The sequence below is a fragment of the Ochotona curzoniae genome, unplaced genomic scaffold, assembly GCF_017591425.1.
Source record: "Ochotona curzoniae isolate NIBS_2020 unplaced genomic scaffold, NIBS_Ocur_1.0 contig_4501, whole genome shotgun sequence".
NCBI lineage: Eukaryota > Metazoa > Chordata > Mammalia > Lagomorpha > Ochotonidae > Ochotona > Ochotona curzoniae.
The window spans coordinates 2,160,497-2,176,232 of NW_024466307.1; the positions used below are offsets into that span (position 1 = coordinate 2,160,497).

At 49.7% G+C, this 15,736-nt stretch overlaps 1 protein-coding gene across 1 annotated transcript; it reads left to right on the forward strand.

The window, feature by feature from the left end:
- The first annotated feature begins 1,180 nt into the window (after window positions 1–1,180).
- Window positions 1,181–11,720, forward strand: FAM151B (family with sequence similarity 151 member B). The gene is made up of 6 exons (XM_040985978.1): window positions 1,181–1,291; window positions 3,669–3,794; window positions 5,076–5,241; window positions 7,733–7,950; window positions 9,689–9,824; window positions 11,173–11,720. Exons 1-6 carry the CDS (start codon window positions 1,270–1,272, stop codon window positions 11,327–11,329), a joined length of 825 nt encoding a protein of 274 aa, XP_040841912.1. The 5' UTR covers window positions 1,181–1,269; the 3' UTR covers window positions 11,330–11,720.
- Window positions 11,721–15,736: the final 4,016 nt, after the last annotated feature.

A 15,736-nucleotide genomic window follows, 5' to 3' on the forward strand; every position in this document is an offset into this window, starting at 1 on the left:
AGGAAATTTAAGCTTGTCTTTGTTTTCTGAATAGTTCACTCTTTAATAGTGTGACTATACATTTCAGCTGCCTAAATTATAATATTTCCTATATAAAGAACAATTTTTACTTTGCAGTGGCAATCATAGCTTTAATGTGATTCACATTTTAGCGTCTTGAAATAAAACAAACTTCCATCCCAGCCTAGGTTTTAGTTTTTTGTGAACTTAAAATAATGTTTTGTGTAATATGTACATGAATTCAAAACTCAAAATGAGTATTAAAATTTGAGTTTTTCTTCCCACCGTGGCAAGACAGAATGGTGGCCCGCAGAAAGGCGTCCCGCGGCACTCTCACCCCGGGCTGTGGCCTCCGCTCTGGATGGTGACATGGGGGATGTTACTCCGAGTACACCTTGCAAGACTGGCTGCTCTGGCTGCAACTCCCCCCTTCTCTGGGTGGGTCTCCGGGGACCTTGTGAGAAGCACCCCTCCTGCTTGGGGAACCCCACCTTCCTAGCTTCTGAAACCTGCCAAGTGTGCTACGTGCAGCAACCGATACTAAATAATCAACGCAGATACCCATGTGTGCTTGAGCAGTTTCAGGTAAACATTGGTTAAACTGGTCAATTGCTCCTAAGCAATTATAATTTTTCACACTTAAGGACTCCTTGCCACAGGTAGTATGTGCTGAGTGCACAGAATGCCAAGGGGAAAAGTAGTCGTTTGAGATATATGTTCCTTAAAAAGAAAAAAAAAAAAAAAAACAGAAGTGATGAAATCCTTGCAATGTGAGAATTTAAGGCAACAGAGGTTGGGCCTTCGGATGAGCTTGGGCCGTTAGGGTGCGACCCTCGCTACTGTGCCCTGGTGGCCGCAGGAAAACAAACTCCAAAACTGTAAGAAACAAGAAAGTGACCAAAGACTGAAATCCAGCCATCTCAGATGACCTAATGTGACATAACAGATTGGATTAAAAAATAAATTATTAGCTGTCTGTAAGAAGCACTCATCATGGCACATTTATGAAAGACAACCAAAGGATGCCTTGCAAACAAACACACCAGGAAAGCCGCACTGGTCAAGCGGTCCTTCCCGGACAGGCTGTCGCCTCGGGGGCGTGGTCAGCCCGCCGCAGGCCCCGCCCCTTCCGGCTCCGCGCTGCGCACGCACGCGCAGGTGGGTGGCCTCTCCTGGAGCTTCCTCGTGGGGAACCCGGTGCTGAGAGGTCGTGTGAACGCGCCCGCCAGGCCCGGTGCGCGCCTGCGCAGACGACCGGCGTCCGTCGTCATGACAGCGCCCGGAGGCCCTGGTGAGTGCGTGGGCCCGTCAGGAAGCCTCTCCGGCCTCGGCGAGGGCTGGGTTAGTGGACCGCAGCAGCTGAGGGGCTCCCCGCCGCCCCGCCGCGGGCTCCCCTGAGGGCCGGGCTCCCCTCCACCCCGCCGTGGACTTCCTTGAGGGGCTCCCCGCCACCCGGTCACCCCGCCGTGGGCTTCCCTGAGGGCCGGCCGGGCGCTCCCTTGTCCTTCCGCATCCCCAGCCGTGGGGTGCGTGAGGCGAGGCTGGGGCAGGAGTTCTCCCGCTAGTCCGCCTTGGCGCGTCGTTGGTAGTCACTTGGAGAAGCTGCAGGGAGTCTGGTTGCCCGAGGCGTGGACAGTCTAATTTGGAGTGGGCACAGTGATATGTTTCTGGGGTCTGGGCGCGCTGCTGGGATCTGCACGTGTGTGTGTGTGTGTCTGGGCGCGCTGCTGGGATCTGCACGTGTGTGTGTGTGTGTGTGTGTCTGTCGGCGCGCTGCTGGGATCTGCACGTGTGTGTGTGTGTGTGTCTGGGCGCGCTGCTGGGATCTGCATGTTGGGAGGGGGGATCTCAGGACCTTTGTCCACCTGGTTGTGAAGAACCTAGATGTTTTCTGCATTTTGTGATTCTGCCTTAATGGCTTGGCCGGGGCTGTGTGAACTCCAGGCCTGACAGTCTACGTGACAGCCGGCAGGACACCTGGCAGGTCACGTAGGCAGACCACCCCTCAGGAAGGAGGTACCTGGTGTTTGATAAGATTCACCGCCCTATAGCTCATCAATTTGTACTTTTTGAAAGTTGCTTGCTTCAAACCCATCAATAGAAGCCTGCTAAATAATGACTGTATAATTAATATCCTAAAATGTATAAGAACTGGGGGCTCTGGCTCGCTCGCTCTTCCTTCTCTTTTTGCCTTCCCTGTGGATCCTGCAGCAGCTGGGCTGGGGGAGGAGGCTGGGAGACCTAGGCTAACCTGAATAAACCACCTTTATGCCTTAGCACCGACTTCAGACTTGATGATTTTGGGGGGGATTTCAAAATCTGGCACAACAGTTGCAAACACCAGAGTGTGTCCATGCCGCCTTTTCTTGATGCACTCGGTCCTCTGAAAGCTCATGGGTCGTTTTCAGTTCTCACCAGGCAGCCTGGTCTTTCTGATTAAGGAGCGAAATGTGCCATTTGGGCTCGAGAGTCCGGGAGTTAGTGTCCCCACTGCACCCCTCGGGGCTTGTGTAGGAAGGGGGCTCAGGGCTGCAGACCCCTGTCCGAGGGATGCTGCCATGGTGGATATAGGGCATCCACGTGTGAAAACCCACAGAATGCAACCTCCAGAGGGGATTCTCGTGTAAAAAATTGTGGATTTTGGTTAGCAGTAATGTGACAGTAGCGGCTGCTTGTGTCAGGAGACACGCAAGTGCTGGTGTTAAAGGGAGGCAGAGCAGAGAGAGGGGCTGGGCACCTAGTAGTCACAGCCCACCCGGGCATTGAGCTGATAGTCTGAGATTCATCCCCCATCCCCAGGAAGTGGGCACACCCTTAGGAGGCTGTGTGCCCGGTTTGGGGAGTGAAATGGTAGATGGAAGATTCTCTGTTGGCTTCTTGCTCTGTAACCCTTTCAAATGAATAAATCTTTAAAAACAATTCACAAGTGCTGGTGGGGAGCCCTGCGCAGTTTGTGGGAACACAAGCGCAGCCAGGTGGAAGTCATTGTGGATGTTCCTTAGGAAACCAGAGACAGGGCTGCGGAAACACCTGGCAGGCCCCTGCTGGGGAGCTCTGCGAAGGCAAGGAAGGCCAAGGAAGGCCGTGTGGCAAAGACCTGTGTCCTTGCACCATCCGCAGGGCTGAGCGAGGTGTCCGTCAACAGATGGATGAAAGATGGCCCCAGTGTGCGCTGTGGCCGCGATCCAGTGTCACTCATCCACCTGCGCAACAGGGATGAGCCTGTAGGACGTTGTCAGATACCGCGCGTGATAAACTGACAAAGTCCATCTCACAGGGTGGGAGTGTGGCGGCCAGGGTCCTGCAAGTGTGTATGGGGCAGGGATTGAGGGAAGAAGGGGAAGAGGGTGGTTGAAGGGTGCAGGAGGAGTGGGAGAGGAGGTTGAACTTCCGGGGCTCCATAGCTCCGGGCTGCTGTGGTTGGCAAGCATCTGTGTGTTTCAGAGTCACTGCATGTTTTACCAGAGGATTGAGAAATGGAGCCATGAGTAGGCCAGTTACCCTAAGCTGATGCTTACACGTTGTATTCAGGTACTGAAACAGCCCACTGTCTCCCATGAGCAGGCTGAGTTACTAAATGTCAGAGTTGGCTTTTTTTTTTTTAACAAAATGCTTACACTTCTTTAACAGGGTTTTTTTTTTTTTTTCATACAAACCTGTTATTTTAGGGTCTTGGAGTGAAAATATCCTGCAGTATTTCCTGCGAAGGAAGGAGATTGCAGCAGAAGATGGTGCCGAGGTCACGTGGTATCATGCAGCTAACAGCAAGGCACAGCTGGAGGAGGCGCTGGGCAGTAAGTCAGGGCGGCCCCTGGCACTGCACTCGGTAAGGGGCTCGAGGCAGCCCCTTTTGGATGGTTAGGTACAAGACAGGAAGTCCAAGGATAAATCTCGAGCTGGCACAGACATTAAAGTGCTTTTATAAAGTAAAAGTTGTATTAATGAAAGGAATTTCTTATTTTCTCAGTGCAGTTTGCCCTTTTATGCCTCATCTAAAACCCTAACATATAATTAAATCATCTTAAGTGTTCCGATGATTTGAATAAGATATTTTAGAATTAAGGTTGCCCGTTTTGCATGTGTTTGTGCCTTATGTTTGGTAGCATAGCAAATATCCGTTGAGTGGTGGATGTTTACAGTGGATGACCTGGGGCAGGATTTATACCTGAGCTGCCAAGCAAGGCCTCACGTCCCTGAGGGGTCCGCAGTGTCCTTCCTGTCCAGGTGGGTATGAGGGCAGTGTGTCTCCAGTGCAGGGCCTGAGGACGGGTTGGGGCTGTGGCAGGAGTGGCCCAGCCCACGTGACTCCCACAGTCCCTCCTTGGCACCCTACCCCATTACGCCCTGGTCTGTGGCTGTGGAAAAGCTGTGACTGGCTGCTCTGTGCCACTGCAATGACCAGTGTCCTGACAGTGAGTCCCTGCTGCCTAAGGCAGAGTCTGGTGTCAGCTCACTGTAGGGATGCTGGTATGGGGCAGGAGTGCTGGAGAACAAGAGGGGCTTCTGAGTGTGTGTAGTGAGCCCCAAGAACATCGGGGCCCAGTGCTGTCCCCGTGACAAGCCACCACCCTGAGCAGAAGGCTGGGCGACTTTGGGACCCAGTGGCTGAATGTTGCAGCAGGTGGAGGATGGGGCCTTGGGCTCCTCCTGGGTGCTTTCCTGCCTTGTCATCTGAAGTCCTTAAAAACCACTGAGCTTAGGACACAAGGAAAGGATTTCCCATGAATATTCAAACAGGAGCAATAAATGCACATCATTTCTAACTAGAGGCATGAGAAGATAAAAATGCCATTTTTATTCCCAGGAAGTGTCAACAGGTGCTTATTGAGCCTCCCCATCACCCCGTAACTGCACCTTTGCCAGTAACGTAACACCGTTTAGCTCAGGAGAGGTCCTTGGCTTCTGGGTATACCCATTTGCTCCCCTGGGGAAATTGAGGACAGGTAGAAGGCCCTGGCTGAGGGCCTGGCCGTGGTGGTTGGCATGCGCTGTCTTCTTCCTCAGAAGCAGGTGGGCAAGAGCACGCCTGCAGTCCTTGCCCTCGGGCACTTGCTGAAATTCCTCCCTGTGCACAGGTGCTGCTCTCATGCTTGAGGCCGATGTCCTGCTGGCCAGCGAGGGGCCAAGCCGTGGGCAGCCGGTCATGGCCCATCCTCCCGAGACCAGCAGTGACATTTCCCTCCAGCAGTGGCTCACGGAGGTGGTGAGGAGCAGTAAAGGCATCAAGCTGGATTTCAAGAGGTACCTATGCATTTTCTGGTTCTTACAGAACAAGCTGGGGAGAGTGGGTGGTGCCTCTGGCCACGCCTGACAGCCTCGCTTTGCAGTATGTCCAAACGAAAATGGAGTTGCAGACTGTGGTATGCGTCAGGAACAGAGCCAGGCCCCACTGCATCTTTTGCTGTTATTTTTTGGGGGCACCTTGAGGTGAAACTTAATTTTTTAAAAGAAATATTTATTAGTTTTTGAAAGTCAGAATTACAGAAGGAGAGGGAGAGATACAGAGATATTTCAGCTGCTGATTCATTCCTCAGATGGCCCCATTCGCCAGGACTTGGCCAGGCTGACGCTAAGAGCTTTTCCCACGTGCGCCATGAACTTGGGACATCTTGTGATGCTTTTCCCAGGCTATCATCAGGGAGCTGGGTCAGAGGGAGCAAGTGGCTCCCGAATGAGATGCTGTGTCGCAGGTGGCAGCCTTACTCATTGTACCACAATGCTCACCCCTAAGTTAATTCTTAAAAGAATTTATTAAAAATCACCATTGTAATTGAACATAATAATAAATTTAGTTTGTTCCTTTTGTTAAAATGTGGCCTTGGAGTTGGGAGTATTTTGTGAGGTAGTTGATGCACATCTGATTCAGTGTACATTGTTGTAAAAGAAGTTACTTGCAATTCTTCAATAACCAGAGTTAAAAATAATACTATTTTAAAGGTGTTGATAATGAAGAGCAAAGTTAATATCAAATCTTTTGCAGGTTTGATAAATGAGTATAGCAATCCCAGAAAGCTGTCTGCTGACAGGGAATAAGCCTGCCTCATCTCTGGGTGACCTACTTTTTTGTTTTTTTAAAGATTGATTTTTTTATTGTAAGTCAGATATACAGAGAGGAGGAGAGACAGAGAGGAAGTTCTTCCTTCCGATGATTCACTCCCAAAGTGACTACAATGTCCAGTGCTGTGCTGATCCAAAGCCAGGAGCCAGGAGCTTCTTCCAGGTCTCCAGCAGGGGTGCAGGGTCCCCAGGCTTTGGGCCATCCTTGACTGCTTTCCCAGGCCACAAAGAGGGAGCTAGATGGGAAGTGGGGTGGCCGGGATTAGAACTGGGATTCAGGCTCGTTCAAGGCGAGGACTTTAGCCACTAGGCTACTGCACCAGGCCTGGGTGATCTACTTAATAAAAATGTCTTAAACATTATTTCTGAGAGAAAGACATAAAGACAGAGAGAGAAGTTTCCCATGTGCTGATTGTCCGTGGTGACCAGGGCTGGGCTAGCTCTGGAAGGTGGGAGATGAGTCGAGCCTGGTGATGAAGTCAGCACTCCTGCCTCCCAGGGTCCTGCATGAGCAGGAAGTGAGGATCAGGAGCCTGAGCCAGGACTCGAACCCCAGGATGGCGTGTGAGCATCGGAACTGCCAAGCTAAATGTGCTCCCCCTAGCAGAGGCCGGCCCGAATGCTTGGGCCCCTGCACTCACACAGGAGACCTGAGAAGAAGCTCCTGGCTTCTGGCTGTGACCTGGCCCAGCTCTTCCCATGAGGGCGTTTAGGGAGTGAACCAGCAGATGGAAATTTTTTCTCTCTTTCTCTGTAAGTTTTTCAAATAAATAATTAATAAAATTTAAAAAGGAAATAGGTAAGGATTTAGAAATCTTGTACAATTACTAAGATGACTATAACCATTTGTTGAAGGGCTCAGTAAGCCAGTAAGCCCCATTGTTTAGTGAATTTGCAGAATCCAGAGGTACTAGGGTTTGGGTTGACCAGGATTTGCAAATTATAGCTTACAATCAGAAAGCATTTTGGTGCTCAGCGGGTGAACTTTGTTTCAATGATGCACCAGAGAATGGGGGCTGAGCTCTGACAACAGAGCTCTCACCCCGACCTGCCGCCACGTCCTTCCTGTCAAACTCCAAGCAGCCTGCTCCTCTGACTCCAACTCTTGCCTTTCCTCTCTGGACAACCAGAGTTGGGTACCAGAAACGAGTGTGTGAGCTCCAGGTGTCCCCTGCTGTTCTTCCCAAGTCTGAGGTGTCAGCTAGAGCTGACGTGGTCAGTGCAGGCGGTTGGCTGCTAGCGATGCACGTTAGTTGAGACAGGCTTGTCTCTAGCATTTGGAAAAGGTACCTGTAGGTAAGGGAGACAGAAGGAATGTGAAAAGATTTAGGGGACTATTGTAATTGTGAACTTCGCAGGCAGTTTCAGAAGGGTGTGTGTGGGTACTAAACAAGAATGCTAGAGGGAGAGTCTGTGCCTTCAGGGTGTTGAGTGACTGATCAACGTGGACTGGCCGCAGCAGTATGTGTGTTTCCTGTGCTGTCATTCAGGCATTCCCTGAGATGTGAGTGTTTGTTCATGTGAAGGCAATCTCAGACCTCACCTTGGTTCCCGGGCGGTGAAGTCGCTCAGACGGGCAGAACACCAGCTGCACTGTCACGGCCGAGAGCCACACCCCGACACTGGGCTCAGGCACTGTGTTGCACAGTTGTGTTGTACGTTGGATGTGTTTCAGCCTGGCAGCCGTGGCACCATCCATGGTGCTCCTGAAGGAGATGGAGGAGCAGCTGCAGCGGCCTGTGTGGATCAATGCCGACGTGCTCCCAGGGCCCAATGGAGCACATCCAGCAGTGGAGGCAGGGCCATTCATAGACGCCGTGACGTCCTTCTTCCCAGATGTGACCCTCTCCCTGGGCTGGGCCACCGGATGGCACGCTGAGAAGCCCAACGAAGGTGATGGTTCCAAATGGTATTCCCCTGTTACACATGGCCTCCTTAACACAGAATCCAAGCCTCACTCACCCTCAGCTAGTGAGCCCCCTGGCGCACAGGGTATGTGGGACAGGCTCCTTCTGTCAGATGAGGGGTGCAGATGTGGTCATAAAGGCTGGTCAAGTGATGTGAGCTGGAAGTGAGAGTGGCTGAAGAGTGCTGCTCGTGCCCCTGCCCATGCTGAAGGACTTGTGTAGGGTATTGGAGCCTGTGGAGACGCTGGCCTCTTCTGTACTGTGTCCTGGGCACACATATTTACACATTTACTTTTCCTGTTTTTACATTGAAAGTGCTTTTGGTTCGTTTTGTTTTTAAATTTGAGAGGCAGAGAGCCTGGCTGTCTCCCTACATGTCCTTGAGTGCAGCTAAGAGCTCCCATCCGCCTCTTATCAACAGCTGCCCGCCTTCCAGGGGCACATGAGCAGGGGTGGGAGCCAGGAGCCACTCGGGTGCTGTGTCCAGTCACTGCTGTGGGAGGTGCGAGAGTCGGTGCTCGGAGCAGTCCGCTCTAGGTGTGCCGCTCAAAATGGAGGAAGTAGTATTCTTTATACTACTTTGGCTTTCTAATCATTTTACTCATGTCATTAACAAAGCAGATAATTTAAAATGTTTGAAGAAGATAAACTAGAAACTTACTTGTTTTTAAACATGTATTTATTTGAAAAACAGTTATAGGGAGAGAGAAGAAGAGAGATCTTCCTTCTGCTGGCTTGCTCCCAAATGGCCAGAGCAGCTAAGGTGGAATGCACTCAGCAGCTTCATCCTGGTCTCCCACGTGGGTGACAGGGACCCACGCCTTAGGGCCGTGTTGTGCTGCTGTTCCCAGGCCATTAGCTGGAGCGGGATTGGAAGTGGAGTGGTTGAGACTGCCATCACCCTGACAGGCTCCAAACTGGAAACTGTCTGGTGCCACCTCACTGAACCTGGCCCCCACCCCATGGCTGCTTGGGCCTCTGCCTGGGCTGGTAGGGCGTGGCTGCATGGGGGTGCCCAGGTTGTGGGTCCGTCCCTGCACTCCGTCTTGCGCTTCCTTCTCTCTTCTTACACGACAGGTGTTTTAAACAGAGCATTTCGAGTTATGTAAGGACAGCTTCTGTTAACAGTAGTCTTCTCTAATGAAAACTATGATTTTCCAAATTTTAAAGGACATTCATTAAGAATTTAGCTGCTCAACTAAGGGATTCACTTCAGATGAAGTCTTGGGACCCTGCACCCACATGGGGGACCGGAAGAAGTTACTGGATCCTGGCTTTGGATCAGCTCAGTTCAGGCCGTGTTAGCCAATTGGGGAGTGAAGCACTGGATGGAAGATCTTCTTATCTGCTTTTCCAATAAAAATCACTAAATACTTAAAAACAAACAGACGAACAAGATTATTGCCAACACAAGCAAACCTGTGGGAGGGGCCTCAACCCACAAAGTCTGTAAAAGTCACCCCAACCTTACTTACTTTGCACTGGAGAGATTAGTAAAGTCTAAACATCAGAGGTTTCGGGTATTTTGCTTCAGGTCACTTAGGCTGTGGTTTTTTTCCTCTACATTTTCCATTCAAAATATTTTATTGGTTAAGTGTCTTAAGGTGTTCTGCATTCAGTGGAAGTTTTTATATGTCACCTGTGGATTTGATGGTTCAGTTTCTTCCGTGACTGCCTCTGAGGGTCGTAGTGAGGAGAGCTCTGTTCCTTGGTTTCCTTTTCAGGGTACAGCTGGGCAATGGTGGAGGCGATGGAGCGTGTCTGCCGGGAGCTCCAGCAGCCCGTCACCTTCCCAGTGCGTGCGGCCCTTGTCAGGCAGTCCTGCTCTGAGCTCCGCTGGCTGCTGGGGAAGTCCGACAGGTACGTGCTGGTGAACAGCAGACCGTGGACGAGTGAGCGTGTAGTCACAGTGTGAGGAGGCGTGTGTAGGCACCGTGCGTGGGGGAACAGAAGCAAAATGGCGCTGTGACTGCTCTCCCTGCCCGGCTGTCACTCAAGGCCATCAGACCTTCCATCTCTGCTGTCCAGTGGAGCTTTTATTCACAGTGGGTGCCCAGTAAGACCTACACTCCCAGGAAATGACCAGTACATGAAACAGCTCATCTTTGAATTCCATCATCATTTCAGGAACTTGCTCTATGTCAACATCCTATTATTTAATAAGATTATTATGTGATAAAAATAAATTGAACCCACCTATAAAATATGAAAATGTGAAAGTTACTGATGCTCACCTGTTTTGGCTCTTTTTTTAAAAAAAAAAAAACAGGCTAGTCCTAAAAATTTTAACAAAAGGTGCCTCTTCCAAAGCTGATTTTCATTTTTCTTTCTCTGAGTTGTCAGCTGTAGTATAGAATTCTTGTTGGTTTGTCCTGTGATAGCTCTATGGAATAGAACCCACACTTCTTCCCTATGCTGTCTGGTGGGGTGATGTTCCCACCCGAAGGGGCAAAACTATCCCTGACTGTGAGATCGTCTTGTCATCCTGAGTCCAGCTGTCCCCCTCGATTCCAACAGGTCTGTGGGCACAACTGTGAAAGCCTCCCCAGACCTAATGCCACGGTGACAGTGTCCCCAGAAGAAATTTCAGGGACCGTGTGCAGAGCCCTCACCTTCTGAGCACATTCTCTCAGGCATAAATATTTAATATTTGCCTACCCTTTTTTTTTTCCAGTCTTTTGAAGTGGACCTAAACTCATGCAGTTTGCCATTCCCAGTGGCATCTCTTGGGTTTCTCGTGTTTTGTACAGAAAACTGCAGCAGAGACAGGGGGACCCCTGTCTGTGTCCATGAACAGGACGCACATGGCATGACGTCTCCTCACAGCCCCTCCAGTGAGTCCTTATAGCAGGCCTCCGGGACGGACCTGCAGCATGGCTGTGCTTATGGCCTGGGGAATCAGGCTCCATCAGCAACATGCAATGCAGCCTCTTCCGTTCCTTCCCCTAGCATGGGACCTGCTGCCAGGGCTGTCAGTCTGGGTCTCTCGGGCTGTTTAGCACGCCTGTGATTCGCAGTTATGTCATTGCTTTTTGTCTCTCAGCCCTTTGATGCTCATGGAGGAATGGGATTGGAAGGTTTGGTGGTAGCACTGCTAATGAATTGTTTCCACCCATGGGCCTTTGCTTCGTGGCCTTGTTGGAGTGGCTCCTGTCTGTTTCTTACCTGTCATTTTTAACTTTACAGTTCTGTTGCATCTTAATTACAGGTACAGCCTGACTATTTGGACTGGGAAAAACGATAACTATGTCCTGGAAGATTTGCTTTATATTAGAGAATATTTTGATAAAAGCAAAGTTTTCTATGACCTCTTGGAGCCCCAAGATCGTGAATTCAAACAAGCCATTGGAATTAAAATCTCCTAAGAAGATTTCCCCAGAATGATGCCCTCTGGTTTCTGATGTTGCTGTTTCCGTCCATGCAAATTGTGGTGCTTCATCCAGTGGAGAAGCACTTTCCATGCCTGGCCCCTGTCCCCATATCACTGCACGGAAATAAGGGGCACGACCTCGGGACACTGTATGTGCACAGAAACATCTGGAATGGATGCTTGCTCAGGAGCCTGCTGCTTGGGACCTTGGGGAGAAGTCGTTCTGCTGCAAGTGATTGTGACAAAGCACAGTGCCCTGATGGGATCAAAGATAAACATGTGTATCATGAAGATGCTAAGACATGTGGCACCCTATTCCCTTACTTCCTGGAAAGCTGCCTATTTCAAAAAAGTAAGAATGCATTAAACAGTAATTTTAACTTTCACAGTGTGAGCAGCTTTCTCATAGCAAGGAAAGCCACAGTTCCTGAAGTGTGAATTGGATCAGGTGTTTCTAGAATCCCTGGATTGTTAGAAGGCATGCCAGCAGCCAAGCCTCTTTTTCATCCTCTGTGTTGCTATTCACACCTTACCTCCGGCAGGCAAGACACCTGGACTGCAGAATTTTCACTTGGGGGTCCAGTGTCAGCAGGCACGTTTCTCTGTGCCATCCCCGTCCGAGTTCTTGTGGTCCTCCAGTCTGACGAGTGGCCACCTCATGGTTGAGTCTTCACAGTGCTTGTAAAGGTGATTCGAGTCTTGTGCTGTCCTTTATGCCATGGCAGGACCCTCTAGGGCTTAGGTTCCTTCTCTCAAGCCCCTTCACGTGGTCCCGTTCTAAAAGCCTTGTGGCTACCACATAGCTCTTCCTTCCCCAGGTTCCTCTTCTGGGGTCTCCAGAGCATGCGCCCACCCTTCATTCTAACCAGCTGATGGTGTTCACTGGTTGTCACACATGCGCTGTGTCTCAGCGAGATGGGCGAGGTGCAAGGGAAGCCTGAAGAATCCTGTATTTGCCAGAGTCCCAGGCAGGGCATTTGGAGTGCTATGTTGCTGCTTTGTTTATGGGTGTTGTAGCATAGTGGGGTAATTTCCTGTATCCCGTATTGAGTGCTTGTGATGGAGTCCGACCTCCACATCTGATCCAGCTTCCTGCAAATGTACTGGAGGGCAGCTGGTGTTGGTCCGAGGATCTGGGCCCCTGGTCTGCTTGTAGGTGACCTGGGTGGAGTTCCCTGCTCTGCAATTTCACCGCAGCCCCAGGATGGTGCTGGCATCTGAGGATTAAACCAGTGACTAAAATAACATTTTTTCTCGAGTGTATATCTAACGTTGTAGCATAGCAAGTGAATTTGCTGCCTGCAAGGCCAGCATCCTATATAGATAGCAGTTCAATTTTCAGCTGATCCGAGCCCGGTGCGATAGCGTAATGGTTAAGGTCCTCACCTTGAATGTGCCGGGATCCTATATGGTTACCGGTCCTAATCCCGGCAGCTCCACTTCCCATCCAGCTCCCTGCCTGTGGTCTGGGAAAGCAGTCAAGGACAACACAAAGTCTTGGGACCCTGCACCCACGTGGGAGGCCTGGAAAGAGGTTCCTGGCTCCTGGCTTTGGATTGGCGCAGCACCAGCCGTTGCGCTCACTTGGGGAGTGAATCATCGGACGGAGGATCTTCCTCTCTGTCTCTCCTCCTCTATGCATACCTGACTTTGAATAAAATAAATAAATCTTTTTTAAAAAAAATTTTTTTTCAGCTGATCCACTTCTGATGCAACTTCCTGTTGGGTCTGGGAAAAGTAACAAAGTATGTCCAAGTGCTTGGACCCCTGCTACCTGTATGGGAGACTCATTTGTGTTGCGCTACACACACACACACACACACACACGAGTCATGGAGTTGGGAAATTTTTAATGGCATTGCGTCTTGGCTTGCTCAGCAGTAAATTGGTGAAAAAAAATGAAAATTCTCTTGCAGGGACACGAGGCATGAGATTCATGTAGAGGAGACCTGGTGTGTGCCCAGGCGCGTAAGGCAGGGTGGTGCCCACAGCACAGTGACTGCTGAGCCGCGTAAGGCAGCTCCCTTTCTGACCAGCTGATGTTGTGGTTGTGCCCATTATAGAGACGGCACCAGAAGCCCGGCATGGATGCTGCACTCGGCAGTTACAGTGTTTCCTCTTCACACTGTGTGCTGCTGTTAGACACAATGCAGAATTCTCTGTGGATGCTTGCCATGGCCAACAGGTGCAGCTTCGTTGTAAAGTTCAAACAACTGCAGAGTAAGTCTTAATTTTTACTAAAACAAAACCTAATTTTTAAATTTTCCAGTTTTCATGCTTCCTAAGAGCTTTGAGGGGTTTTAAGGCTTGAGGTTTTTTTTTTAATATGAACTATGTTCTGATGAAATCTGAAGTGAAATCTCTCTGTTCATATTATTTTTGCTACTTGATTATGTTACCCTAAGTAATGTTTTTAAAAATAGTAATATTGTGGTGAAGTTCTTTCATGTTAAGAAACTCATAAGCTGAATGCCACTTAGACTCAGATTTAAATATATACTTTAACTGTTCTTAGTACCAGAAAACACACAAATGAGCCATGGAATGTATTTTGTCGCATAGTAAAATTATGAATGTCCACATGAAAACAGTAACCTTGATTCCTTCCCCATATCATGCACCCACGATTTGAGATGGATTGTAGGCTTACCTGTGAACACTAATACAATGAAACATTTGGGAAAAATTAAGGGGAGTATCTTTATGACTTTCCAGTAGGCAGAGAATCTTACAAGCCAGGGAGCCTTAATAGTGAAAAAGAATTGGTGGGCTGGGAGTTGTGCTGTGGCAGGATAAGCCGTCTGCTGGCAGGAGTGCCTGGTTCCAGTCCAGCTGCTCCCAGGCTCCCTCCCAGGCTCCTGCTGATGTTCCTCGGTAGCAGCAGGTGGTGGCTAGTGGCTTGCTGCCAGCCATGAGGGCTGGACGGAGCTCCTGGCTCCTGGCTCCGACCCTGCCTAGCTCTGCCCTGGGCATGTGGGAAGCTAACCAGTAGATGGCAGATCTGTCTTTCTCTGTCACTCTGCCTTTCAAATTATAAAAAGTGATAAAAGGACTTTATCAAAATTTAAGATCCATAAAAGGTACTACTGAAATATCTGCTGAAGAGTGCATATTCAGAATACATGAAGAACCATACTTCAGTAATAATAAAATAAAAACAGCAAAAGAAGGGACATTACCCGGGAAAGGCAAGTTTTAACCACAGTGGACGCCCACATACACCTGCCAGGAAGGCGAATGGTGTAGAGCCTGGCCATCCCTTCTGGGGAAAGAAAAGCAGCTTGGCAGTCTCGAATGAATCTCCAAAACCCAGCCTTTCTACGTGTGAGCACCTGCACAAGTGAAAAGAGCTCCCAGCGCCAACCCAGTGACTTGCGCAAGGACACTCACCCCAGGGGCAATGTCCTACAGTCACCTTACAGTCCAACCCCGAGAAGGCCTGAGCCACTTCTCCAAGAACGCAGGTGAACACGAAAAGTATGTGCAACAGAGAGCAGGCACAAAAGGAGCACAGCCTGTGTGACTCAGCATATGGACTCAGGGACCAGATGTCAGCCTGGCGGTCCCCCACGGGGTCCAGTGGGGCCTTTGGGGGGCCATCGAGTGCTCTGGATGTGGTCCTAGGATGGTTGTTTTGACAGGCATGTGAATGTACATACCGAGTTGTACACTGTGCATTTTACTGTGTAGTAATTACTAACCTTCAATGATGTTTTTAAAGGCCTTCATACATGAAATCACCTTCATTCATCAAGGAGACAAACATCCACTCTTACTATATAAATGTGGAAAGATCGTACAGTGTGTGGTTGCAGCATCACTCCGGGTGAAGCCAGGTGCTGTTATGTGCAAGGGGAACTTTGGGGGAAAGATGTTCATGCATACGAGATTAGTGGATAGTCAGGTGCCAGCTATTTGTTCCCTCTAGGATCTCTGATGTGTTGTCATGGAGATCCCATAGCATGCAAAGGCTGTTTCCCTTGATTGGCAGAACATCCTAGCATTAGGAGAAATTTGGATAAGAAATCCAGTTGTTCAAACCTTCAAAGCTTTTGAAAAAATAGAATAGGGCCTGGTGTGGTGGCCTAGAGGCTCAAGTCCTCACCTTAAAAGCGCCAAATCCCATATGGGCACTGGTTCTAATCCCAGCAGCCCTGCTTCCCATCCAGCTCAGCTCCCTGCTTGTGGCCTGGGAAAGCAGTTGAGATGGCCCAAAGCTTTGGGACCCTGCACCTGCATGGGAGACCCGGAAGAACTGGCTCCTGGCTTCGGATCGGCGTAGCCCTGTCCATTGCAGTCACTTGGGCAGATCATCGTGTGGAAGATCTTCCTCTCTGTCTCTCCTCCTCTGTATATCTGACTTTGCAATAAAAATAAATACATCTTTTTTGAAAGTAGAATA